Here is a 25,449-nt window from a genome sequence, read left to right as displayed (position 1 = left end):
ATGATGACGGCCATTCTTCAACTGATCCTTCCTCTCTCTGGGTATCTCTGGTTTGTGTAAAATTTACAATAAAAACTCCCCAGTATACACACTATGTGTATGTCACTTAAAAGTGTCAAAGACTCCACAAGTGATACACGTAACTGAGGATAAGGACTAAAGCTTTCGGCTCTCTCAGTAATGTTTTACTTCTTAACCTGGGTGGTGGATATGCAGGCATTCTTTGCAGTAATCCTTACAGCATCTCATAAATCCAGATTATTTCCTAATAAATTCTGCACTACAGCAATCCACCTGTCAAAAGGCTCATCCTAGGCTCGCCACCGTAAGCAAGACCTGCTGCCTCTGCCGGTGCGGCAAAGCTCCCACTGTTCTTCTCACAAAGACAACAGATCCTCCGTGCGAGGAAAATGCTCTTCTAGAAAAACAAAAGCCAGTTCTTCCCCTTTCAGGCATCTTCATTGCGTGAGTCCTGTTCGTCCTTCACTTTTTCACATAGCTGAGATCAGACTGGCCCTTCCTTTTCTGTGGACTACAATTAGGTACGCTACACACTCGGTCTGCAAACATCGTCGGTCACCTGCTCAGAGTCAGAAACACAGGAGCAGTGCAGAGGCATCGGAGCCCAGTCCAGTGCCTGGGCCTGGAAACACCAAACCGGATAGAGTCGATCACGGGTTGCTGTGGGAGAGGGGCGGGCAGTGGGGCCGGGCCACAGAGGATCTGCTGAATTTCTCTGGGAGGGCTGCAGCTTTCTGCACACTTCCAGGAGGACAGTAGCAGAGGAAGAAGTGGGGTTACCATAGAGCCCACGGTAGGCTCTGGGGCATCCCAATGCCCGCAGGAGTCTGGGAGCATTCTGCAAAAAGATTTATGGCGCCCAGGTGATGAAGTTCGAGGGTAGGCGGGCCCAGCCAAGCCAGATCATGAGGGATTTATACATGGGGTTAGATGCTTGGACTGTGGACTAACTGTCTTCAAGCTGGAAATGGTACCAGGAGCCAAGTAAATCCTAAGGCATCGAGGTCTTTCCAAAATGGGACTAAAGAAACTGTCCTGGGGACAGGATCCATTTGGTAGAGTTATCTGGGTCTGGATGGTGGGGCTGAAGGGAAAAGGAATGTTGGATAATGAATGGCAGGCGACTGACATGCTCCTTGGCCCCAACCCACCCCAGATTAATCTAGTCTGTTGCTGGAAAGAGTGTACATGCTTACATTCCTGCCGTTCTATACATCTGAAGTAAGAAATGTTTTCTGCATCTGACCTGAGTGTTCCCTCGAGTGAGTCACACTCGGGCTGAGGCCAGAGCCCAGAGCTGATCTCCGTAGCCTTCACTGGCAATGCCACCCGGCCACCTGACTCTCCGCTTCCCCAGGGGACAGAGCTGTGAGAGGTGAGTCCCCTCTTTCCTGTACATTGAGGCTGCTGTTTCTCTAAACTCACTACAGCTGGCCTTCAGCAAACATGTTCAGAGCTGGCAATGATCGACAGGGTCTCTCCTCCAGGAGTGAGCAATAAATGGATGCCACAGTAAGTACTTCACTCGAATCGGAAGCCATATGCCGCTCTGAAAACGGCTCTCCTATGCTCTCCCTAGGTCTTCATGATGACAAGCTTCAGGCTAGCCACAAACAACAAAATATTCCTCATAAGTGCTATCAAAAAGGAAAATTAACTTCGCTAGACTATAATTTACAATAAATACAGGTTTTAAACATTCCTTGCTGGGGATGGGGATGGTGGCGCACACTTTCAATCCTTGCACTCAGGAAGCAGAAACAGCTGGATCTTCGTGAGTTCGAGGCCAGCCAGAACTACATAGTGAGTCCATATCTTAAAAAAATTTTTTTTTTTAAAATCCCTCTTTTCAGTTGTGCTTGTTGGCAGACCGCCATGGGTCACGTGATCCGAGGACAGCGGAAAGACACCGGTTCCGTGTTCCGCGCACATGAAACACCATAAGGGCGCCGTGCGCCTGCGTGCTGTGGACTTCGCTGAGTGGCACGGCTATATTAAGGGCATTGTAAAGGATATCATTCACGACCCTGGTTGTCGCAGTGCTCCCCGCAGGAAAGTGGCCTTTCGCGATCCCTACCGATTTATGAAGCGGACTGAGCTGCTCATCGCCACGGAGGGAATCCACACTGGACAGTTTGTGAACTGCAGCGGGAAGGCCCAGCTGAATATCAGCCATGTTTTACCCGTGGACACCAAGCCTGAGGGTACCCATCGTGTGTCGTCTGGAGGACAAGCCTGGGGACAGGGGCAAGCTGGCACGAGCCACCAGGAACTATGCTACATCATCTCCCACAGCCTGGAGACCAGGAAGATCCAAGTGAAGCCGCCGTCAGAGTCCACGGTCATTCCCTCGGCCAACAGCGCTGTTGTCGGTGTGATGGGTGGTCGGGGCAGAGCTGACAGACCCACCTTAAAGGCTGGCCGTGCCTACCACAAGCACAACGCCAAGAGGAACCGCTGGCCGCATGCACAGGATGTGGCCAGGAATCCTGTGGAGCGTCCCTTTGGAGGTGGTAACCTCCAGCACATTGGCAAACCCTCCACTATCTGAAGAGATGCTCCTGCCGCTTGCAAAGTGGGTCTCACTGCTGCCCACCAGACTGGATACTACAGGGTACCAAAACTGTACAGCAGACAGAGAACTAGAACCCAGGAGCTAATAAAGTATGTCCTTTGGCTAATAAAAAAAAAAAATCTGTGGATTAAGGGCTGTCCGCACAGCACAGGGCCTTGGGTTTGGATCCCCAAAAAACACATAAAAACCAGACTCATTGGGCAGACAGAAAAGCCTGCGGCAAGATAGCCCATGACGACGACGAGGCTTACCAAATTGATGAGCTAGCAGTTCAGGGAGAGACTCTGCTTTAGCACATAAAATGCACAGCAAATGAGAAAGACACAGGATGGCCTCCATCATAGGCACACACACATGCCTACACATTTGCACACACGTGCACCCATACACATGCAAATATACATATACACACTCACCACACCACACATATGTAAAAATAATACAAGTGCATTGCTTACCTACGCCATGTTTCCTTGATAGACTACTCTGCTCCAAATCCTGTATTTAAAATGAAAGAGACAAAGATGAATTCCATCATTTAACTGAACTAGCAACACCGTGAATAAAGACAAATCATCTGGGCTAACACATGGTGCCAGGACTTGAGGATGGGGCTAAATGCTTCCCTAAAGTAAGGAGGCTAGAACAGAAGAGGGCAAAGCAGGAACCATGAGCATCTGCATTGCTCCAGAAGTTCTGCCACAAAGTTGTGCCTATTTTATGTGCGTGAGTGTTTGCTTGCATGTATGTGCACCATGTGTGTGCAGTACCCACTGAGACCAGAAGAGGGCGTTGGATCCCCTAGACCTGGAATTAATAGATGTTTGTGAGCTACCATGTAGGTACTGGGAATCAAAGTCAGGTTCTCTGCAAGAGCAGCCAGTGCTCTTAACCCCTGAGCCATCTCTCCAGCTTAGGCTATATCCTCTGTATGTGATCTTAGGCAAGTCATTTATTTGGGTTAAAAGCTTATTCCCCCTGTATAAAATGGCATTTGGGGAGAAGTTAATTTTAAAGACCTTGTCAACTCTAAAACACTATAAGAATGTCAGACATAGTCCAAATGCTGGCAGTGCTCTCCTCAGGATGAAAGATCTCCCAGCTACTGTCTTTACATGATGTGCGGTGGTTTGAATGAGAATGGTCCCCACAGGCTCATATATTTGAAAGCTTGGTCACCAGCTGGTGGAACTGCTGGGAAGGATCATGAGATGTGGCCTTGTTGGAAGAAGTGAGTCACTGTGGATGGACTTCGAGGTTTCAAAACTCCTTCCTAGTGTCTCTCTGACTGGTGCTGGTGGATCAGATGTAGGCTCTCAGCTACTTGTCCACCACCACACCAGCCTGGCTGCTGCTGTGCTACCCACGATGATGGTCATGGACTCTGGAACCATAAGCCCCAAATTAAATGCTTTCCTTCGTAAGTTGCCTTGATCATGGTGTTTTGTCATCACAACAGAAAAGTAACTAAGACACAATGTTATAAAGAATGTTAACACATGGGCTGGAGAGATGGCTCAGCAGTTAAGAACACTGGCAGCTCTTCCAGAGGACCTGGGTTCAATTCCTAGCACCCACATGGCAGCTCATAACTGTCTGTAACACCAGCTCCAGGAGATTTGACATTCTCACATAGATATACATCCAGGCAAAATACCAATGCACATAAAATAAAAATAAGTCAATCATTTTTAAAAGGAATGCTAACACAGTCTTTCTTGCCTGAGAAGCACCCCTAAGGTTCCCACAAACAGCCTTAGAGGAGGACAGATGGTGGCCACTGCTATGGCTTGACTGTGTCTCTCAAAACATGTGTTGAAAATGCCATCCCAAGCCAGGCGTGGTGGCACTTGGGAGGCAGAGGCAGGCGGATCTCTGAGTTCAAGGCCAGCCTGGTCTATAGAGCGAGTTCCAGGACAGCCAGGGTTACACAAAGAAACCTCGTTTGGGGGGGGGGCATCCTAGAGACTAGAGAGATGACCTAGTTATTAAGAGCATTTGCTGTTCTTGCAGAGGATCTAGGTTCTGTTCCCAGCACCCACATGGCAGCTTATAACCATCTGTAACTCCAGTTTCAAGGGATCTGACGCCCTCTTCTGGACGTCATGCATACTGCAAGCACAGAGCACACATACACAAGACAGACAACACTCATGTGAAACAAAGAAAGGAAGGAAGGAAGGAGGGAGGGAGGGAGGAGAGAGGGAGGGAGTCAGGCAGGGAGGGGCGGGGAGGGGAGGGGAGAGGAGGGGAGGGGAGGGGATCATCCCCCAACTCTACAGTGTTGAGATGGAACCTTCATGAGGTAATGTATGCACAGTGCTATTGTGGGTGTGAATTCACTATGCAGTGTGGATCTGTTATAAATTCAAGTCCAGCCCTCTCTTCCTCTGGCACATACTCCTTGCCCTTCTCTGCTTTCTGCTATGGAATGACTCAAGCACAAAAGGCCTCCACTCCTATACCTTAGACTCCCCAGCCTCTAGAACTAAAAGAAATAAACGCCAGTTCTCTATAAATCACCCAGTCTCGGGCATTTTGTTATAGTAACACACACAGTCACTAGACCTCTTGGGCACGAAAGCGTGCCTCAGGGCTGCTGAGCCCTGGTCACACGAATCTAGACACAGGCACAGAGACAACTTGTTCTGACCCTGAGTAACTCACTGGAGATGCACAACTTCTCTGACAAAGCTCAGTGTCAACAACTCAACCTGCCACTTCCAACACCTTCTCCTCAGACCAGAACGAGGCTTTCCTCCTAATTGCTCGTTTTTCATTTTGGCAGCTCTACGCTGTAATTATGGCAATCAGACACTACCAATATGCGATTTTTCTTACAGGCTGAAATGAGAAATGCAGTTGTGAGCCTGGACCAACAAGATTTGGAGCCGCTTCAAAGCTAAGGCAAAGCCACAAAGAGGAATGTCCTCGAAGAATGCCAAAGGGACCGTGTGATGAGGCAGAGACAGAGCGGGAGACAGGGATGTGACCTGATGGGCGGCATTTTATGAAACTGCCCTTGCCTCCAGAGTAGAAAGGCCACTGAGTAGAGAAGATGCCACAGCCAGACACTGCTCTGTCAGACCCCGGGTAAACAACCGTGAAATCCTGATGAAACTATTAACTTGGGAAGAGTCTACTAAGACGGGATGCTCAACCCCTTCTCTGAAGGTGTTGTTCCAAGCCGGGTTGGCATACCAGCAGACATCAAGAGGCCACACCTGGTCAGGAGACCCCCTCCCACTCTCAGTTCAGCCTTGCCAGGCACAAGGACACCACCGGCTCCCACCATGACCCTCCCTGTCCCCTGCCTGAGGCGCCGCGCCCCTTCTTGTTAAGCCACAGAACCGGCTGCGGCTGTGTGGTTTGTGGGAACACAGAATGTTTAGATGAAGCAACAGCCCTGGACAGGATGGCATGTCTAATGTTGCCCTTCTCCAAACAAGACCATCATTTCTCTCAGAAAACACGAAGCCATTTCCCAGGGCTCACGAGTCACAGGCCACAAAACCAGGACTAAAGCCTGGGTCTTCCCAGTCCCTTCCTCCTCAGAGCACCAGCCTGGAGGTCGTTGGAAAAACAATCAGTACAGCACGCATTTATGTACAACCAGAGTCACCTCCAGCAACGTGGAAGATGAAAACCACCCAGGCAGAGCCAGGGGTTCCAGACAGCGTCACTTCAACAGCCCTGGACACCTGCCGGACTTTCCACCACACAGCTCGGTGACATCAGAGAAGAGCAAACCGGATCCCATATCTTCTTCTTTGCTGTTAAGCCCTGCAGCTCAGACTGGCTGACACAAAAGCCAGGGAAATGATTAGCTTTTTCAAACAACTCAATTTGTAAACTGTAAAAATAAAATACCCAAGGAACGGCTGAGTTGGGTGGATTGAAACAGAACCAAAATAGTCTTGAGTAATTTCCCCTTCGAGAAAGAAAAGTGGGCTAAATGGAGGAATTGACAGAACATTTAAAATCCTGTCTTCTGCTCCCCTCATGAAAAGGCCTTTCCAAGGAAGAAAGTGCAGGGCTTCTTTTATGATCTCTGATGCCACAAGTTTCTTCCACTGACTATCAATATTAATCAAAAAAAAAAATGTGCTCTCTGTGAAGGCTGCACATCAGCCACTAGACAGACAAAAAAGAGATCTGTTATTAGCACGTCCATCTCACACACCGCTCCCAACTCAGGTATGCAGACATGACCAGGTCAACCCCTCTACCTGGGCTTCAAGGTCTGAACAGTGACAATTCAAAACGGGATGCTTGCAAGTTGTTTGCATAAAAGTGCTAGGAGAGGCTCAGCAGTTAAGAGCACCGGCTGCTCTTGCAGAGGACAAGGCTTCAGTTCCCAGCACCCACATGACACCTCATAATCACCTGTAACTCCAGTTCCAGAGCATCTGATGCCCTCTTCTGGCCTCTACGGGCACTTGCACACATGTGGTGAAAATACATATAGGCAAAACACTCACACACATAGAAATAAAATTTAAAAATCGTTTTTAAGTACGCATAATTTCTAAATTCATTAAACAAAATTTTAATTCTCTGCTAATAACCCTTGCATAGCACATTAAACTCTTTATGAGCAAGCCTCAATCCTATCAAACACACACGTTATAATTAAAATGGAGCACAGGCTGAAAACACAGGACTCAGAACATTTGAACTTGAACTTCTAATAATCCTTTGTCCTTGGTAAAATCACATAATTGCTTTCAGGCCAAATTCCCTCTGTTTAACTGGGAATATCTATTTTTTTGCTTAGCAATACCAGAGTCATTGAGAAGATCAAATTAAATAAAATGTGTTCAAATGCTTTTACTAGCCCTAAAGAGTCCTAACATGATAAGAAATTATTAGCATCATTTCCCCTTTGGAGGGATCCCATAGCACAGTTAGATAATGCTCTGTTGCTCAAAGAAATATTCTATTCAAAAGAGTTTATACCAATTGTGGAGTGAAATGTCGACTCAATGGAGCCTTAATTAACATAACAAAATGAGTCACAGTTTTTAAATATTGTTTCTTGCTCACCTGTTAAACTGAGCCCATGCAAAGCTCAAGTGGTTTACACACACACACACACACACACACACACACACACACACACACACACACGAAATTATCCAGCATCACCAATGATCAAAAATGGAGGCTCAGAGATTTTGGAAAAGTGTGACCCACTCTGCCCAGCTCCCAAGCCTGGCTTCGGGTTCTGAGTGTCCAAGGAATCCAGCAGTTGGTCACCTGTGGAGTCCTTCATCTGGTCCTCAGGATGTCTTCCCACATGGATCCATCTTCCAGGCAGCAGTAGTCAGGTTTTGGACTCTCCCCACCCCTGTCACAAGCATCCTCTCACAGACTGGAAGATGAAGCCCAGGGCAGGAGACCCTGAGACTTGGCAAAACAAAGCTACCCAAGTAGGGCTTCCCAAAGATCTCTTGGTATCAAAACCTTTTCTCCTAAAATGACTGAAACTAGTCGGTCTGTCTGAACTATTAAGTCAGAGTTTTCAAAACACTCTGGGGCTGAGCATATGGCTCGGTGGGCAGGGTGCAAGCGGGGAGCTGGCAGAGCACAGACCCCCCCCCAGATCAGAAAAGCTGGGGTACAGAGTGGGAGGAAATAATCAAACACCCCTGGAGCACGCTGACTAGGCAGGCTAGCAGAAAAGGGGAGTCCTGGGTCCAGGGAGAGACCTTGCCTCAGTCTCTATGGTGGAGAGTGACAGAGGAACACACACACATATGCACACACATGCAAGTGAGCACACATACAACACACATGAGCCCACACACACCAAAAACAATCAACTGTATTCACAGCTTGCTGTTCGGGCTTCAGAATCCATACTGACAGCCAGAGAGACAGTTCAGTCGGTAAAGGGCTTGTCACGCAGGCATGGGGACCTGAATCCAACCATCAGCACCCACATAAAAAGCCAGGTCCGGTGGCGCATGCTGTCATCCCAGAGCTGGGGAAGTGGAGACAGGCAGATTCCTGGGGCTGGCCGGCATGGCCGGCCTAACCAGCAAGACCCAGGCCAAGGAAGGAGCCTGTATCGAAGGCAAGGCAAGGCTGAAGGAGGCAGCTCTGTGGTTAGAGTGCTTGTTTGCTGCACAAGCCTGGGGACCTGAGTTCGAATCCCCAGGACCTATATACAAATGCAGGTGTGGGTTTGACACCTGTAACCTGGGAGCTGTCAAGGGTAGAGACAGAAGGATCGCTGAGGTCGCCCCAGGTTCAGGGAGAGACCCCACCTCAAAGGAATAAGGTGGATCGTGACAGAGCAGGACACCCGACATCCTCTGCTGGCCTCCACGTATGCATGTTTGGGGCAAACAACTAAACACACACATGTACATGCCCCCACACATACACCGCACAAGTACACTACACACACACACACACACACACACACACACACACACACACACACGTACTGAGCCCGAGGAACAACGTACAAGGCTCCACACTCACAACACTCACACAAGTATCCACATACGCACATATACACACAGAAACAGATATTCAACAATATCTCGATTTGTACAACAGCAAAAGAATGTTAACTGTTAAGGATAAAATCTTTACATTTCTCATTAAATCTGAAAGAATGTCCGGGGAGTGTTTAGACTAGATAGCTAGGGAAGTACCTGGGAAGGCTTGACCTTTTCCTTTCTCTCTTCAGACACCAAAGCAAAAGCTAGGAGGAAAAAGAGAAACATGTTTACATTAAAATTAGCAGTCTGGGTTTGTTCTCACATTCAACAATTCTGCTTATAATAAGGGGAGGGGAAGACTATTTTAACAAGATACATTTTGCTCTTTTCTTAACAGCTTCATTGCTACAAACAAGTATTACAGGTTTTCTTTATCTTAGACCTGAAATTTCTCATCACTGTAAAGTTAATGAGCTGGGGCTACCAAGCAGGAAAACAAAAAACAAAACAGCAGAGCCACTAGAATCTTTATAAACAACCAAAAAATGTAGGAAAAATATTTCTTCAAATTCTTGCTTTAGATACCTTCTTAGCAAAGGAAAATTCCTGAGGATGCAGGGGCTGGTAGTCCAAATTCCCACCTCCATCTTCCCTGCCAAAGCAACGGAAGTGTCTTTGGGGGTGAGCTTGTTGTTTGGGGCTGTGGGGTTAGAATCAATCGCAGGCGCTACCGTTCACAAGCCAGAAGGAGAACATGCAGAATCCTTCTGAAATTCCTGGGCAGGACACTGAAGGAATTAAAATCATCCTCCATTCAGAATGATTGAGCGCTCTCAGTTCGAGTCATAAAAAGGCAAAGATCTCCTTAGAGGCACACTTAGGCTGAGCATTAAAAATAATAACAACAACACTATAACACAGCACTGAAAATGTGAAGCAAAATGCTAAAAGCCGAAGAGTCCGGCAGGGTAAGGGACAAAACAAACATTCACTGTATAATGAGTCTCTCCTAAGGAGATAGAGAAGAGCATTGCAGGGCCCGGGGTTCGGGTCCTCCAGGCAGCATCCCCAGAGGAGGTGGGCACCGCGCCAGGGCAGGCACGCGGCATAGAGTGTTCTAGGACACCAAGGCAATAATGCAGCTTAGGAAGCATCATGGGAGGGTCCTTGGGGAATGCCACTGTACCAGCTGGAGACAACCCAACCGCTCAGATCCCTCTAGCTACCCCGTCCCCTCCCCACCACCTCCCCAGACATCCACTGCCTCACACCACCCGTTAACATTTGCTCAAAGGAAATAATCTAAGACGCGGTCACACTAAAAAGTAAATGACTAACACGGTTTAATCGCTTCCATTTCCAGAATGACATTTCAAAAGGCAGAGTTGAAACGGAAGCGCAAGCCCAGGGAGCCGCAGTGTGTGGGATGTGGATTAGGGCCGACAGCGAGCGCGGTCCTGCGACTGCGCACTCGGTACACCCGCCCCAGTCCCCCACCCAGCCCATCATTCATGCAGAACTCAGCGCCAACGGGAAATACATATCTGGGGACCGTTCCTAATAGGCTCTGATTACAAACTCCACACAGACAGGAATATAACCGTATTGACTAACAAACAGCACGCCGACCTAGCTCAGTAACACTGAGACACGGGGTCTCCCCATGGTGCTGTAATCCCAGCATCTACATCGACTAAATGATTCTGGTTTGGGTCTCTCCTCTCCTTGAGGGCTTGATTAATTAATTATTAAAATATCTAATTTTCTTTTAATTATGTGTATCTGTTTGTGTCTGAGTGTGGGTTTGTGCACACGTGAGTGCAGGTGCCAGTGGGGACCAGAAGAGGGCGTCAGATCCCTTGAAGCCGGAGTGACAGGTGGTTGTGAGCCTCCGACATGCATGCTGGGAATCATGTGTGTGTGTATGTATGTATGGACGTATGTAGTGAGAGGCTACCTTGCCAGGCGGCGCCTATCTAATCCAGTAGAAGAGAGATCATTGCCCACTCCCAATTATTTTCACCACGATATGATCTATTCACGCTTACACACATACATGCACCTTCCCATGCACATACTGGCACACAGTGCTAGTTATTCTTCTTTTGCTCTGATAAAATGCCATGACCACGGCAACTTACAGAAGGGTTTGTTTGGGGCTTCTGGTTCCAGAGGGAGGAGAGTCCAGCATGGAGGATGAACACCCACGGGGGCTGGAGCAGGATGCTGAGGACTCACCTCATGAACCGCGGGCAGACAGGAACTCACACGGTGAGAGACTGAAAACTCCTGAAGCCCACCTCTAGTGACACACTTCCTCCAGCAAGGCCACACCTCCTAAGCCTCTCAAACAGCGCTTCCAACACGGGACCAAATGCCTGAGACTATAGGGGACATTTTATTCAAGCCACCAGACACACACACACACACACACACACACACACGCACGCACGCACGCACGCACACACGCACACACGCACACACGCACGCACGTGCATGTGAGTCAAGGCCCAAATTGTTAAAGCAGAGATTTAACCCAAATACCATTTAAATCCTATTTCTGAGTACTTAATATTTTGGGTTTGTCTTATTTCATTTGCTCCCAAGAGACTCTGAGACTGGAGAGATGGGTCACCAGGTAAGAGCATTTACTGTTCTTAAAGAGGACATGATTCCCAGCATGCATGTCAGGTGGCTCACAACCACCTGTTACTCCAGCTTCAAGGGATCTGACGCCCTCTTCTGGTCCCCACTGGCACCTGCACTCACGTATGCACAAACTCACACGCAGACAAATTTTAAATGTACATATACATAATTAAAAGAAAATTAAATATTTTAATTAATCAAACCCTCAAGGAGAAGAGATACCAAAACCAGAATTATTTAGTAAATGTAGACGCTGGGATTACAGCACAGTGGGGGGGTATGTGCTTTGCATCTACAAGGTTATGGGTTTAACCTCTAATATCACTGAAGAAACAAACAGCCATCAGGCATGGTCACATGTTAGCATCACTTGGCACCGTAGGACTCTAGGAACTGAACATGCTGAGAACTTACAGACCAGAGAAACTGCGGTCAGCCTCCAGCAGTTCATTTAAAACTGTCCGTGGCTGGGGGTGTGACGGCATACACCCTCAATCTCAGCACTCGAGCAGATCTCTGCAAGATCAAGGTCAATATGATCTACACAGAGAGTTCGAGGCCAGCCAGGGATACATAGGGAGATCCTGGATGGATGGGTGGATGGATGGGTGGATGGATGGATGGGTGGGTGGATAGATGATAGATAGATAGATAGATAGATAGATAGATAGATAGATAGATAGATAGATAAATGATGGATGGATGGATAGTGTGGGAAAGGTGGAGAGACGGCTCAGCACTGGCTGTTCTTGCAGAGACCCAGGCTGAATTCCCAGCACCCACTTGGCAGCTCACAATCATCTCTAACTCCAGTTTCCAGGGTGATCCAATGCCCTCTTCTGGCCTCTGCAGACACTGCACACACATGGAGCATATACACACATGAAGGCAGACACTCCTACACATAAAACAAAACAATCTTTAAAATTAAAAAGAAATCTAGTGCTCCTCTTCTTCTTCTACCTTCCCTCTTCCGAATCCTTTTAGGGAAGGAAGGAAAGCCCTTCCTCAAGTTCTGGCTGATCAGAACAGAGAACAGTCCATGGTGAGGTTCGCCCTGCCAAAGAAGACAGAAGACACAAGACACTGGCCAGCACATGGGCTCTTTTGCCCACTGTCTGTTCATAACCCCCCTTTTAATCCCATAAAAGCTCTCTGCCCCTTAAACACCTAGAGGCGGACATCTGAGATTGAGAGTTGCCTCTGTCTCCTTTAGAATGGGCTTTGAACGAGCCTGTTCCCTTCTATGAATTTGTTTCCTGGGTTTTCAGCTGTGTGGTGAGCAGTATGGGCCTCACATTCCACTAACAAAGTCAATGTAGCTTTCCATTCAAAGATCCAGCTTGCTGAGGATATAGCTCAGCGGCAGAACATTTGCCTAACATGGACTACTCAGCCCAATCCCCAGCACTGGAAGGAAAACACTCCTTCCAATCAGTTCTTATTTCTAACCTAGATAATCAACGGTCTCTTGGTTATCATTTCCTCCATTATTAAATAAAGTCACTTTCTCATGTAAGAGGTCCACTGGCATCATCTAACGCTTGGAATTTTCTTTCATCTGACTTGTCTGCAAAGCCGGTGGGCTACGACTCGTGGGGTTGTGTCAGTGACTTGAGATGGGAGAGCAGACTGTGGAAGGTCCTTTTTCTGCACTGGTTCTAGGAGGCACCAATGCAGAGCCTCTCCTTTAAAAAAGCAGTTAATATTTGCCTGTGTCACTGTTTAAAGGAGACCCGCTCATAGAGGAAGAGACCACCAATAAGCCAAGCGAGCCCCACAGATCCCGCCTGCTGAGATGGGGACAGCAGGCCTTCGTGCAGACAAGGCTTAATGTGACTTCTATCTATCCCAAACTACACAGATCTCGATTTTTTTTTTAAAAAAATCCTTTACAAATAAAAAGCCTGTCATCGTCTCCGTCACTCCACTGTGAAACTAAAATCTCTTTTTCCCACAGCAGAGATGAGGTAATATTTAAAGCGACACCATGAGTGTGTCCATCGCTTCCCAGCCCCCTCTTAGCCTGACATTTTTCTATAATCTAAATCGAACTAACAAAATCATGAAGGCACCAAGTGTATTTTATAGGCACATAATAAATCAAAGCATAAAGTGATGAGTCATTTGCAGAATCCCTCCCAACAAAACCCAGGTTTCTTGGGGAAAGATGAAACAGAGGCGTCAGTGGGTTAAAAGAGTAAGAAAATGAGGTAAATAAGGTTGAAAAACAGTTGTCCATTTATTTCAGCCATTCCCACAAATATTAACTTCGTACTACCAAAGCAAAGACAACCCTCTCGACAGCTCAAGTGTGAAAGTCTTAAACTATTTTTTGTCTTAAATTAGGTCTCGATATTAATAGAACCAAGGCTTTCATTTTCACTGTTTGCTTTTGTATTTCCTTTTCTGTTGTTGTTTTAATTTCAGCATTTTGACGCACTGCAGATTTGGGGTATGCTAATCAGAGGAGCAGGCAGAATATATGAAATATAAATACAAACAGAGGCTGAATAATTCACAGTGTAAAATGACGAGGCTTGAGCACTGCGTGTGGAATATGCTGTACTTGCTCGGAGTTCCTTAAGTTCCTTAAGCCCAGGCGGCGCGTCTACAGGAGATGTCCTGTATTTTTAATGTTCGTGGTTGACTTCATTTCGATTTTAATATTAAGGTCTGGCAACTTCAGAGAGGGGGAGGGGAACAGGAGAGGGAGAAGGAGGGGAAGGAAGAGGGGAGGAGGGTTCTTCCTGTCCAGTCCATATCCTCCCGGCCAAAGGGACACCCAGGAATGACCACCTGGGGCTCAATATTCACCGCTTCACTTCATGCTGATTTCTAGGTTTGGCACGGGAAAGCATTTCTGAAAATTTGGCGTTAGTGCCTTAATGTGAAGCTGGAGAAATATTCCAAGGTAAACCATGCTTTTACGTGCCAGACTGCTGTTTAAGAGTCATTTTCTCTTCTCTATTTTCAACATGAATTCTGGTGAACTGAGATGGAGGACTATATTTAAAGTGCATATCGGGGCAGGCAATAGAAACCAGGCCCTTTTCACGAAAATTTGAAATAATTCACTCCAACGAATGTGTGAGCACACCTGTAACGGCAAGATAAATCGAGATTTCACAAGTAGCCCGGGATGCAGTTATATGGGCTAGATGAAGCCCTGGTGCTTAAGAAGCCTGAAGGTGCTAACTGCAGTATGTGCAGCACGCATCCCCGGTCTTTCCTGGTTCCTGCAGATGGATGGAAGACGCTGCCTCCATGCAGCCAACACACTTGTGCCTCCTAATTCCCACCCTTCCGGAAACATCCATCAGAAAAACCAAACAAAACTGAAAACCACAAAAAACACACTCTGCGTCCAGCTCTCTCCACCTCTGGAGGAGCTGAGGACCGAGGAGACGACAGTGAAGCCTTTAGGGTCCAGCGAGGCAGAGAGAAAGGCTCGGGTAAGCTAACCGTGCTGGTGCACCCCTGTAATCCCAGCGCTCAGGAGAGGGAGGCAGGAGGGTCATGAGTTAAAGGTCAGCTTGGGCTCCACAGACTGTCTCCGAAACAACACAAACAAAAAGCTCAGGCCACAGTGAAGGTTATGTTGCTGACCAAGACAACGCGGACTGTCCATCTGTCTGTCAGGTAGTTGCAAGTCCTGCCCAAAGGCCAGGAGGGTGGCATAAAATCTGATACAATCACCAACATGGGGGGAGAGGGGGTTGTTCTTCTCAGGCCCTGTGGGAAGAAAGCCTTGGGGCTGGCTTGCTTTCCTGTGACCTACTTACCAAAGGTTCCCTTTCCCTTGGCAGCCTCCAGGGGCTGGCCCTGCCTCCCCGAGCTCTTCTGAATTTCACTGCAGGTCCCAGGAGGGAGCCTTCCACTCCAGGACCACAGCTCAAGGCCAATTTGCTCCCTTCTAATGAATGCTTTGAAGGTAACCCACTTCCGCTGAGGGGAGAGAAGCCAACGCCAACACCCACAGTGGAGCAGACTCGGCCCAGAGCAAGGCCACAGGCACACAGCCCTCCTCTTCCTCGTCCTCCCTGGACGGACCTGTCACCCCCAGCAGCCCCACCCAAAGGGTGAAGGGCCTCTCCCTCCACACTGGGGCCAACACAGAACCCGCCCACGAGTGACGGAGGCGGCCTTGGGGGGTGTGCAACATGTCGCGGGTGTCAGCAGCCAACTTCTCCGACCTCACTTGCTCGGACTTCCATTTGCTCGACCGAGAATAACTCGGTCTGCTGGAATCCGTACCAGTACCATGTGATGCTGAAGATGGAGGCCCCGCCCCCCGGAGGAGCCCGTCTGTCCACAGTCAAGGGGCTTGGAGCTGGCTCTGGGTGGGCATCACTAGACTCCACGCCCAGAGAGGGCTTGCAGTGAGGTACCGAGGAGGCCTAGAAACAGACTTCCCACACACTGCACGGTACAGGCCAGGATGCCTAGGGCTTGGACACCCGAGGGATGATATAAAGTGTAGGGGAGAAACTGGGCAGGGACACCTGAGGGAGGGGGTGACAAGAGCCAGGACGCCTAAGGGAAGGGGTAACAACAGCTGAAACAAAACTGTGAGACGGGGTGATGGGTAGGAGGAAGTCCCTATGTTGGGGACCCCTGGTGGCCGGGGAGGAATCACCTATGCAGGGGAATGCCCGGGTTAGGAACTTGGAGGGTGAGTGACTGAGGTGGAAGCACATGAGGGGGGTGAGTCGGTGTTAGCTGGGGAGGGGACACTTAGCTTAAGGGAGTGGCCAAGGCAGAGACACCTGGGAGGATGATTGGGGTGGGCAGAGTTGACAGAGCAGGGACACCTGGGGGTTAGTGACGGGGAAGGAGAAGTTGCTGGTGGGAACACACGGAGGGCAGGAGTTATGGGGTAGATGAACATAATGAAGGGGTTCCTTAAGAACCTAGTTTTTTCCCCCTTGGGCATGAAAACATCTTGAGGAAGGGAATGCAATATGGGGCTGTGATTCCTAGATAGACTTCTGAGACAGTGAACTGAATGACATATTGGGGGATAAAAACGGACACACACACACATGCCAGCTGGGAGGCTACTGGTGCAAGAACATAGCTGGGCCTCAATGAGATGGGGGAGCTGCAAGCCTGCATCTCAGGCTGTCAGGCAGAGGGACAGAAGCCTCAGCCTGACAGGCAGGTATGCAGGTGGCTATGGGGGAGCGGGGGGGGGGGGGGGGGGTGAGCCCAGGGAGGCTGTGCAGAACAACAGAACACATGATTCCACCTTCAGGACTTGGCAGGAAGAATCGGCCACGGGGTGAGCAGATATGAGGTGAGCCAGCTCCTGGACGCTGAACAAATTAAGTACACGATTCCAAAAGCAGCTCTCTCTGCATGGAACAGCGCACAGAATGAAGTCAGGGAGCCCAGCACTGCTGGGGCCTTAGTGCAAGGAGACAGAAGCCACAAGCCTGCTCACTCGGTACTGTACCTGTGGCCAAGAATCTGGTCCCTTCCAGGCAACCCCTGGAAAACACACACACACACACACACACACACACACACACACACACACACACACACATACACACACACTCAGTGCCCAAGGAGACCCAAAAAGGGCATCAACTCTCTTGAGTTGACGTTACAGGCAATTATGGGCCTCTGGATGTGGGTGCTGGGACTTGAACCCAGGTCCTCTGCAAGAACAGTTAGTGCTCTTAACCACTGAGCCACCTAAACCACCTCTCAAGCACCCTTTAAGAGAAATTTTTAAAGAGTTCTTTAAAGGACTCACGTCCTTCAAGTTGACAAGAGAGAGGAGCGGTCGTAGAAAAGACCTCAGGCCCCAGCACTGGTAGACCATAAAGAGTGGCATGACACCAGGCTGAAAGACAGCCTGGCCCAGAGACCCCGTGGGCTGGAAGAGCACTGTATTTACAAGAACAGCACATGGGACAGGAATGGGAATAACCACACACATTTACAAAGAAAGAGAATTTGCTTCTCTGATTTACATCTTGATTGATGGAAAAAAAAAATTTCAACTCCAACAGTTTGGAGGAGAGATTCAAAACCTATCTTTATAAGGACATTCCATGAATGTCCATGAAACAGAGTCCAAAAACCTCCCTGCTCACACGGCCCTCTCCAAAACACACTGAAGTGGACCTCAAAGCAAACATTCAAACACAAGGAAATGAGCGCTTTGTAAAAGCCCTTTACACTGCAATCACACTGTTGAATGATAACTGCCAGGCCTACTTTACAAAAACACAATGCACGATTAACTGTTGGACAGCTTGTCCATTGCATGGAATAGCAGATTCAGACAGTCCCCCCCAGCACCTCTCAGTCCGTGCGGTCTACAGTCTGAGACAGTCTAAGCCTGCAGACTGCCTTGTGTCTGCACTAAAAGTCTTTGCTAGAACAACTCACTGCTCTAGTTCTTCTTAAAATCATGAGAGTCCCTTCAGAAGGATATGAAAATCTGTCAAATTATATACGCTGGTTAGATTTTTGCCAACCTGACACAAGCTGGAGTCACCCGGGAAGAGGGAACCTCAGCTGAGAAAATGCCTCCCTCAGCTCAGCGTGTGGGGCATTTCCTTGATTAATGATTGCTGGAGGAGGGCCCAGCCCACTGTGGGTGGCGCCACCCCTGGGCAGGGGGTCCTGGGTGGTATCAGAAAGCAGGCTGAGCAAGCCATGGAGAGCAAGTCAGTAAGAGCACCCCTCCATGGCGTCTGCTTCATTTCCTGCCTTGAGTTCCTGCCCTGACTGTTCATAATGGACGATAACCTGTGAGCCAACCCCTCTCCTCCCCAAGTCGCTTCTGGTCATGGTGTTTATCACGGCAATAGAAAGCCAACTAGAACATCATGCTGGAACCAGTGGAAGACTTCTGGGTCTGGGTTCTAGAGTTCCTACTTCCTTCCCTAAGTGGAGAAGCCCCCTTGACTGATGCGAGCTGGGGTTCTGCTCCGTAGCAATCACACAGCTCCTCTTCAAGGCAGGGCCGTTCAGAGACATCTCTACACGTTATGGATGTTCACGAAAATCACCCAGTGGTGGTCACAGGTGGTACCCGAGCCTAGGGTGGACCAGAAGGAGTTCCCACACCTGGTTGTGCACACAGGTAACCTGGGCCCCTTGTTAAAAATACACAGCCACAAGCCTCATTTGAAATAGAGCTCAAGAAAACCACCTCCCTGGAAGGGAGGTTTGGAGAAGGTTGGCCTCAGAGGGATGCACTGGAGGTTTTGCTGTTGCCCTACTTAGGTTTCTACTGCTCTGATAAAACACCATGACCAAAAGCAATTGGGGGAGGAAAGGGTTTCCTTCAGCTTCCAGCTTGTCGTCCGTCAACCAGGGAAGCCACGGCAGGAACCTAGGGACAGGAACTGATGCAGAGGCCACGAAGGAACACTGCTTACTGGCTTGCTCCTCGTGGCTTGCTCAGCGCCCAGGGTGACACCACTCACAGTGATCTGGTCTCCCACATCCATCGCCAATCAAGGAAATGGCCCTCGGGCCTGCTCACAGGCCCATCTGGTCGGGGCATTTTCTCAACTGAGGTTCCCTCCTCCCAAATGACCCAGCTGGTGTCAAGTTGACATAAAACTACTGGTGTGTACAGCTGGTAAGCACTGAAGGCTGGTGGGGCCTGGGAAGAGATCATGGTCAGTCAGTCATGAGGCACTCACCTAAGGAGGGGTAATTACCCACTCACTCAGGAGCAGCCTAGGCTTCCAGGTACTGGATCTGGGTTGTAATGTAACAGGCTACCCCACGTGCCTCTTCCCTACATGCCTGCATACATTCTTGCCACATCCTACCATCCACCACCAATGTTCAGCTTCAAGAGCTAAACCGTCTTGTTTCAGTCCAGCCTCATGTATATTGCTATACCATACAGACTAAGTTACCTGGAATCTACATGTTAACAAATGTAGGCATTTGGAAATGTTGAGGGGACTATCACGTACACTAAAACCTGACACGCATCGGGACAGACAGCTACCCAAGAACTCAAGGGAACTACATGGGGCTATTTCCATAATGACCTTGTCCTTTTCAAATCCTTCTCTTCCTTCACTTCATAAACGATATACAAACTCGTGCACAGTCGCCCTCAAGGATCTGCAGAAGATCAATTCGAGTGAAGTATGAGAGGCCTTGAGCTTTTCCCAGCATGCACTAATACAAACAGCAGTAGATCACCTTTTCCCTTTCCTGGCGAATTCTATTAGAGCTGAAGATAAGTCACACCCCCCGGAGAAAACGGTGCTGTCATAGCTGATCTATGCAAATCCTCTCTAATGAGACTGCTACTCTCTTTCCTAAACCCTCGGCTTCCTATTTTTGAGGACGGCTTTCTTCCCCAAAAGTCAAAATGTCTCCGGCATGCGTACACTGGGGGCAAAGCACAAATGAATTATTTTGTCCAGCCTTTCTCCCTTAAAAAAAGTAAAAAACAGAAACAAAAAACTGCTCAGAATGCCACCTCCAAAAACCACCCCCAAGTTCCTCCTCAGTAGGTGAGCTCCTCTGAGCTCCTGACCCAAAATTCTTTCTTTATTTCTTTATTTTTGTTGTTGTTGTTTGTTTGTTTCAAGACAGGGTTTCTCTATGTAACAGCCATGGCTGGCCTGAAACTCAGAGATCCACCTGCCTCTGCCTCTGCTTCCAGAGTGTTGGGATTAAAGGTGTGCACCACCACCTGCTCGGACCCAAATTTCTTTTTTTCTTTTTTTTGGTTTTTTCCGAGACAGGGTTTCTCTGTGTAGTTTTTGTGCCTGTCCTGGATCTCGCTCTGTAGACCAGGCTGGCCTCGAACTCACAGAGATTCATCTGCCTCTGCCTCCCGAGTGCTGGGATTAAAGGTGTGTGCCACCACTGCCCAGCTTCCTGATCCAAATTTCTAACTGTCCATCCCCTAAACTCAACTTGTCCAGAAATCATCACCCTTCCCCTCAAAATTAAAAGTCGAATTATGACTGTATACCTCAACTTATACTTAATGGATTTTCTATTATATATATTTAACCACAATAAAAACAATTCTTTTAATTCTGGCCCACCTCTAAGTGCCTACATCAGAATCCAGACACTATCTTCTGGTATTTCAGAGCATGGGTGTAGCTCAGTGGTAGAGCGCATGCCTACCTTGCACAAAGGCCCTGGATTTTTTTTTAAAGTGCTTTTGTGTGTGTGTGTGTGTGTGTGTGTGTGTGTGTGTGTGTGTGTATGTGTGCGTGCAGATGCCTGGAGAGACCAGGAGAGAACTTCAGATCCTAGTGGCTGGGGTTACAGACAGTAGTAAGCTGGCTGACGTGGATCTGGGAACCGCACTCTGGTCCTCTGGAAGAACAGCGAGTGCTCTAACCATTGAGACATCTCACCAGTCTGAAGTCTCCAGGTGAAAAAAAAATAAAACAGGAAACGAAAAAAGTGACTCATTCTGACCCCAATCCTCTCAGCCCACTACCCCAACCAATCATGGAGTCTGGAAGCTTCTCATTTTTTTAAAAATAGTTTTTAAAACTACCATACAAAGAAAGTAATGTAGGTTTCATGATGGCATCTTCCTACCCGTGTCCACACGAGCCCCTCTAATCCCTGTCTCACAGAACAGCCAGAACCAGCTTCACTAGGTGGAAGTCAAGCATGCTCAGCCCTTCAACAAGGCCACCCATGAGTCAGCGACCTGGTATACAGGGGCCCCCCTCACCCGGCCCGGAATGTCTTGCCACCTCTTACACTCTCCAGCTGTTGCTCTTTCTCCACTTGAACCCTTCACCTCACTTTCTTCCCGCTGGCACGCTTCCTGTCCCTTCAGTTACCTGGTTTCTCCTTCCCCTTCCGGGCAGAGCTTACGGTGGGACCACTTCCTCCAGGAAGCCTTCACTGATCTGAAGGTTTCTCAAACCTCAACACTATGATGATGGCGGGGCAGAGCTGTCCTTGTGGGAGCTGTCCTGTGCCTTGTAGGAGGCCTCATAACAGCAGTTCTCAACCTGTGGGTCTCGACCCCCTGGGGTCAAAAGACCCTCCACAGGCGTCACCTAAGACCATCAGAAAGCATGGATATTTACATTACGATTCTTTAACAGTAGCAAATTACAGTTATGAAGGAGCAACGTAAATGGTTTTATGGTGGTGTGTGTGGTGGGGGATGGTCATCACAACATGAGGAACCGTATTAAAGGGTCGCAGCATTAGGAGGGCCGAGAACCACTGCTTCACAACATCCCAGGCTCTCGATGCCACACAGGTGACCCAGAAAGTCTCCCACCATTAACAAGTGTCATTCTGTCGCCTCGAACTGCTGCACCAGAGCAGACAGAAGGCCAAGACCTCCCTGAGACATGTTCTCAAAGCGTCCGAGGATGCAATTAGTTTCTGGCTTAATTACTGAATGCTCCTTTCCCTCCTACCATCCCCCTCAGGGTGGAGCCAGCTCAGCCTTGTTCCTGGGACATCTCAGCACCCGACACACAGTAAGTCCTCAAAACTTACCTTTGAATAATGACACTCCAAACAGCCTTTCTGTTTAATGGTCTTTTTAATGATTTTGAAATCAACTCTGTCTAGCAATTCAAACTTGTTCCTCCACTGCACGAGGTTTCCTTGTGGGCTTGGGGGAGAACTTTGAAGTCACGGTATTATAGGGTTGGACTGAGCTACAGGGTGATGTCCATGACCAAGCAGATTATGCCATCTTGCTAAGGGTGGGTCTCAAAGGACAACAAATCTATCTGGAGAATTACAGCCACTGTCAGCAGTATCTACAAAAGGGGAATTTGCAAAATCAAAAACAACAACACCAAAAAAAAAAAAAAAAAAAACCCCACACAAAAAAACTCGGAGTTAGGTTTGACTCTTTCTGTCTGAAAATTTCTGACTCACCGTAATGAAAAGAATCTGAGCAAGACTTGGCTCAGAAGAAAAAAAAAAATCATCCCAATTTGGCAGGTGCTAAGAAATCCAATCTTGGCTCACTCAGAGGACAGACAGGGATGTGAAAGATAAAGCTAATAGCTATTATTTCACCATTGGTTCAAATCATCTTCTCCGCAGAGGTATCAATTAAGATTGGGTTTGGCTGCATACAATCTCCTGCTACACAAGGCTGCAAGTAGGTGACAGACAGGGCTGGCGTGACACCCCGCATCCATGCATCCGTCCGGGACCCAGGCTGTTTCCTTCTCTCTACCTTCTTTCCATTCTCAAGGTCATCTCACGGTCACAATGTGACCTTCAGAGTTCCAGACACCAGATCGGCTCAACTCAACGAAAAGGACGATGAACTAAGCCCCAAAGGTCTATTTCCTGGCTGCACCAGCCACTTTCAATGAGCTTCCCCATAATCCTTACAGATATCTCCTTGGGCACCCCAATTTGCAAGAGCCACCTAAAAATATCTTATAACGACATCATCTCCATTACCCCTCCACCCACCCTTTTAAACCCATATAATCCAAATAAGTCTGGCTAGGAAAAGGAGAGCCAAAGGCTGCAAGGTAGACAGCGGTCTCTTCTATGATGGATTCGGTGTGTTAAAACTGTACGAGACAGCAAAATTTCCAGGGGTCTATCAAGTCCGTGCCTTGAGTTCTATATAAAACAAGGAAGGTTCAAAGCCACTAAAAGCCATACAGCTAATGAATGGCGACCAAGGCTGTAAATCCCACTCTGGAACTCATTCCAGACACTAGAACTGAATCCACCATGAATTCTGTCTGCATACACACAGGTTTAAAATAAAATTTCTATATTGACTTTCCTCAAAATGAAAAAAAAAAAAATGTGCTAGTGTGTGAGGAATCTGCCCAGTCAGACCACTCCTAAAAGGATGTATGTAAACTGGGCGGTGGTGGCGCATGCCTTTAATCCCAGCACTTGTGAGGCAGAGGCAGGCGGATCTCTGTGAGTTCGAGGCCAGCCTGGTCTAGGGAGTTCCAGGACAGCCAGGGCTGTGTACAGAGAAACCCTGTCTCCAAAAACAAAAAGGGCGGGGAGGGGTATGGTACTTCTAAACTCTCAAAATTATTCCACGACTCAGAGCGCATGGCACATTTTCTCTTCCAACAGAATTCTAAGTGGGGGCCACACCTTCAGACATTTCCATGTCCCTCCCCTTATATCAAAGTATAGAACACTAAACACTGGGCCGGAAGGAAAGAAGCCTCGCTCCTGCACTAGCTCACAGAAGCCAGTCACAAGACCCAAGAGTCTCACAGGGACTTGGATTTGTTCCGTTTATTTTTGTTACAAGCATATGAATAATTTGCCTGCATGCAGTTTGTATGTATGCTGCATGAGTGCCTGGTACTCATGGACGCCAGCAGAGGGCATCAGAACCCCAGGAACTGGAGTTACAGATGGTTGTGAGCTGCCATGTGGGTGCTGGGAACTGAACCCAGGTCCTCCGCAGGAGCAGCCAGTGCTCTAACCACTGGGCAATCTCTCCAGCCTCTCACGGGAACTTTTTAAGGAATTTTGTATCTCATTTATTGTGCTTATCTAACAACTTCATGAGGTTCGGAGGCATCTCTAAAAATGTGTTGACATTTTAGTTCATTCTGGGTGTCCTTTCCTGTATTATCTAATCAAATATCCCCTTAAGGGTATTAAAAAGTAGATACAAAAATAACCCATGTAGCTTTCAGCCTATATACTGCATCTGTGATATACAAATATTACTATTAAAGGCAATACTACAAATAGAATGCTAATTTCAGACACCACCCACCCATTTGGTTAGCTGTAAACCCTCCAGGCAACAGGCAGCCTCAGTCACCAGTTCCCCACCCTCTTGCCTGCCCTTCTCCCGGGGCTCCTCGACGCCTTCTTCAACCAATGATCTCTGGCCAAATTCCCCATGATCAATTGCCACCTTCTAGGTCCAAGGTGCCCTAACATTTTAAATTACAGTGTTGCCAAATTAATCATGTGAGTGAACAATTAATTACGAGCTAATCTAGCTCAATTTTCTCACACTTAGTGAGCACCTGAAGAAATGCCAGGGGTATTCAGAAGCAAAACAAAAATGTCCCTATTCGGAAAGCATAAATCCAAATAAAAACGAGCTGTCAGGGCTCTGGTGGACTAAGTCTTTCCCTAAACTGCACTATTCCGCCATTTCTAAAAATCTGAAATTCTGCCTTTTCAGAGACAGGAAACACAGGCAAGTCAGGGTTAGAGAAAGTACTATAATGACAAGCTGAAAGAGTCCTTTTTTTTTTTAACCCACGCTTTCAAACTTGAACAAATATCATAAAAAGTCATTCACAGTGACTTTTTAACTTTTTCTCACATCTTAGCTAACAGGGGGAGGAAAAACGCCTTCAGGAAAGAAAGGATTGGGCAACGGGACTGCCTGAGACCAGTTCTCTGATTTTCCCAGGGAATCCACCCCGAGGCCCCAAGGCTCAGCAGGGCACCCCTGGTCTCCCCGCCCCTCCTCCCCTTCCCTCCCTCCCCCCCCCCCCCCCCGCCTCCTTGCCCAACTGCCTTAGGAAGAAGGCGGGTCAAGTTTGTAGGTTCCTGGGGTGCAGGTGGTAGGGGAGTCCCGGGAAATCAGGATGGGGGGTGGGGCACAACGGACACGGTAGGCACCTTGGGGCACAGGGTGTGCTAACGGCTGGATGAAGCTTGTGTAAGGTTGGGTGGGGTTGCAAGGGACCCACGGTGGGGCGCATGGGGTACTCAAGGCAGGGCAGAGTGTGTATGACTGGGGACTTGGGAGGCACCTAGTGGGACACGGGTCATGCACAT

At 48.3% G+C, this 25,449-nt stretch overlaps 1 protein-coding gene and 1 pseudogene across 1 annotated transcript in view; one reads left to right on the top strand and one right to left on the bottom strand.

Annotated features, from left to right (window-relative positions):
* B3glct (beta 3-glucosyltransferase) overlaps positions 1 to 25,449 on the bottom strand; it is a 105,240-nt gene that overhangs the window by 78,588 nt on the left and 1,203 nt on the right. The window contains exons 2-3 of the mRNA XM_052754585.1: positions 9,265 to 9,314; positions 3,055 to 3,094 (exon numbers count right to left, since the gene is read on the bottom strand). Of these exons, the coding sequence (XP_052610545.1) occupies positions 3,055 to 3,094; positions 9,265 to 9,314 (90 nt within the window). The remainder of the gene's footprint in view (positions 1 to 3,054; positions 3,095 to 9,264; positions 9,315 to 25,449) is intronic.
* On the top strand, positions 1,897 to 2,667 carry LOC128120500 (60S ribosomal protein L8-like; annotated as a pseudogene).

This window comes from Peromyscus californicus, unplaced genomic scaffold (assembly GCF_007827085.1).
Source record: "Peromyscus californicus insignis strain IS unplaced genomic scaffold, ASM782708v3 Scaffold_2__1_contigs__length_46816999, whole genome shotgun sequence".
Lineage (NCBI taxonomy): Eukaryota > Metazoa > Chordata > Mammalia > Rodentia > Cricetidae > Peromyscus > Peromyscus californicus.
Note: the sequence above shows the minus strand (reverse complement) of the source record. Positions and strands in the feature narration are given on the sequence as shown.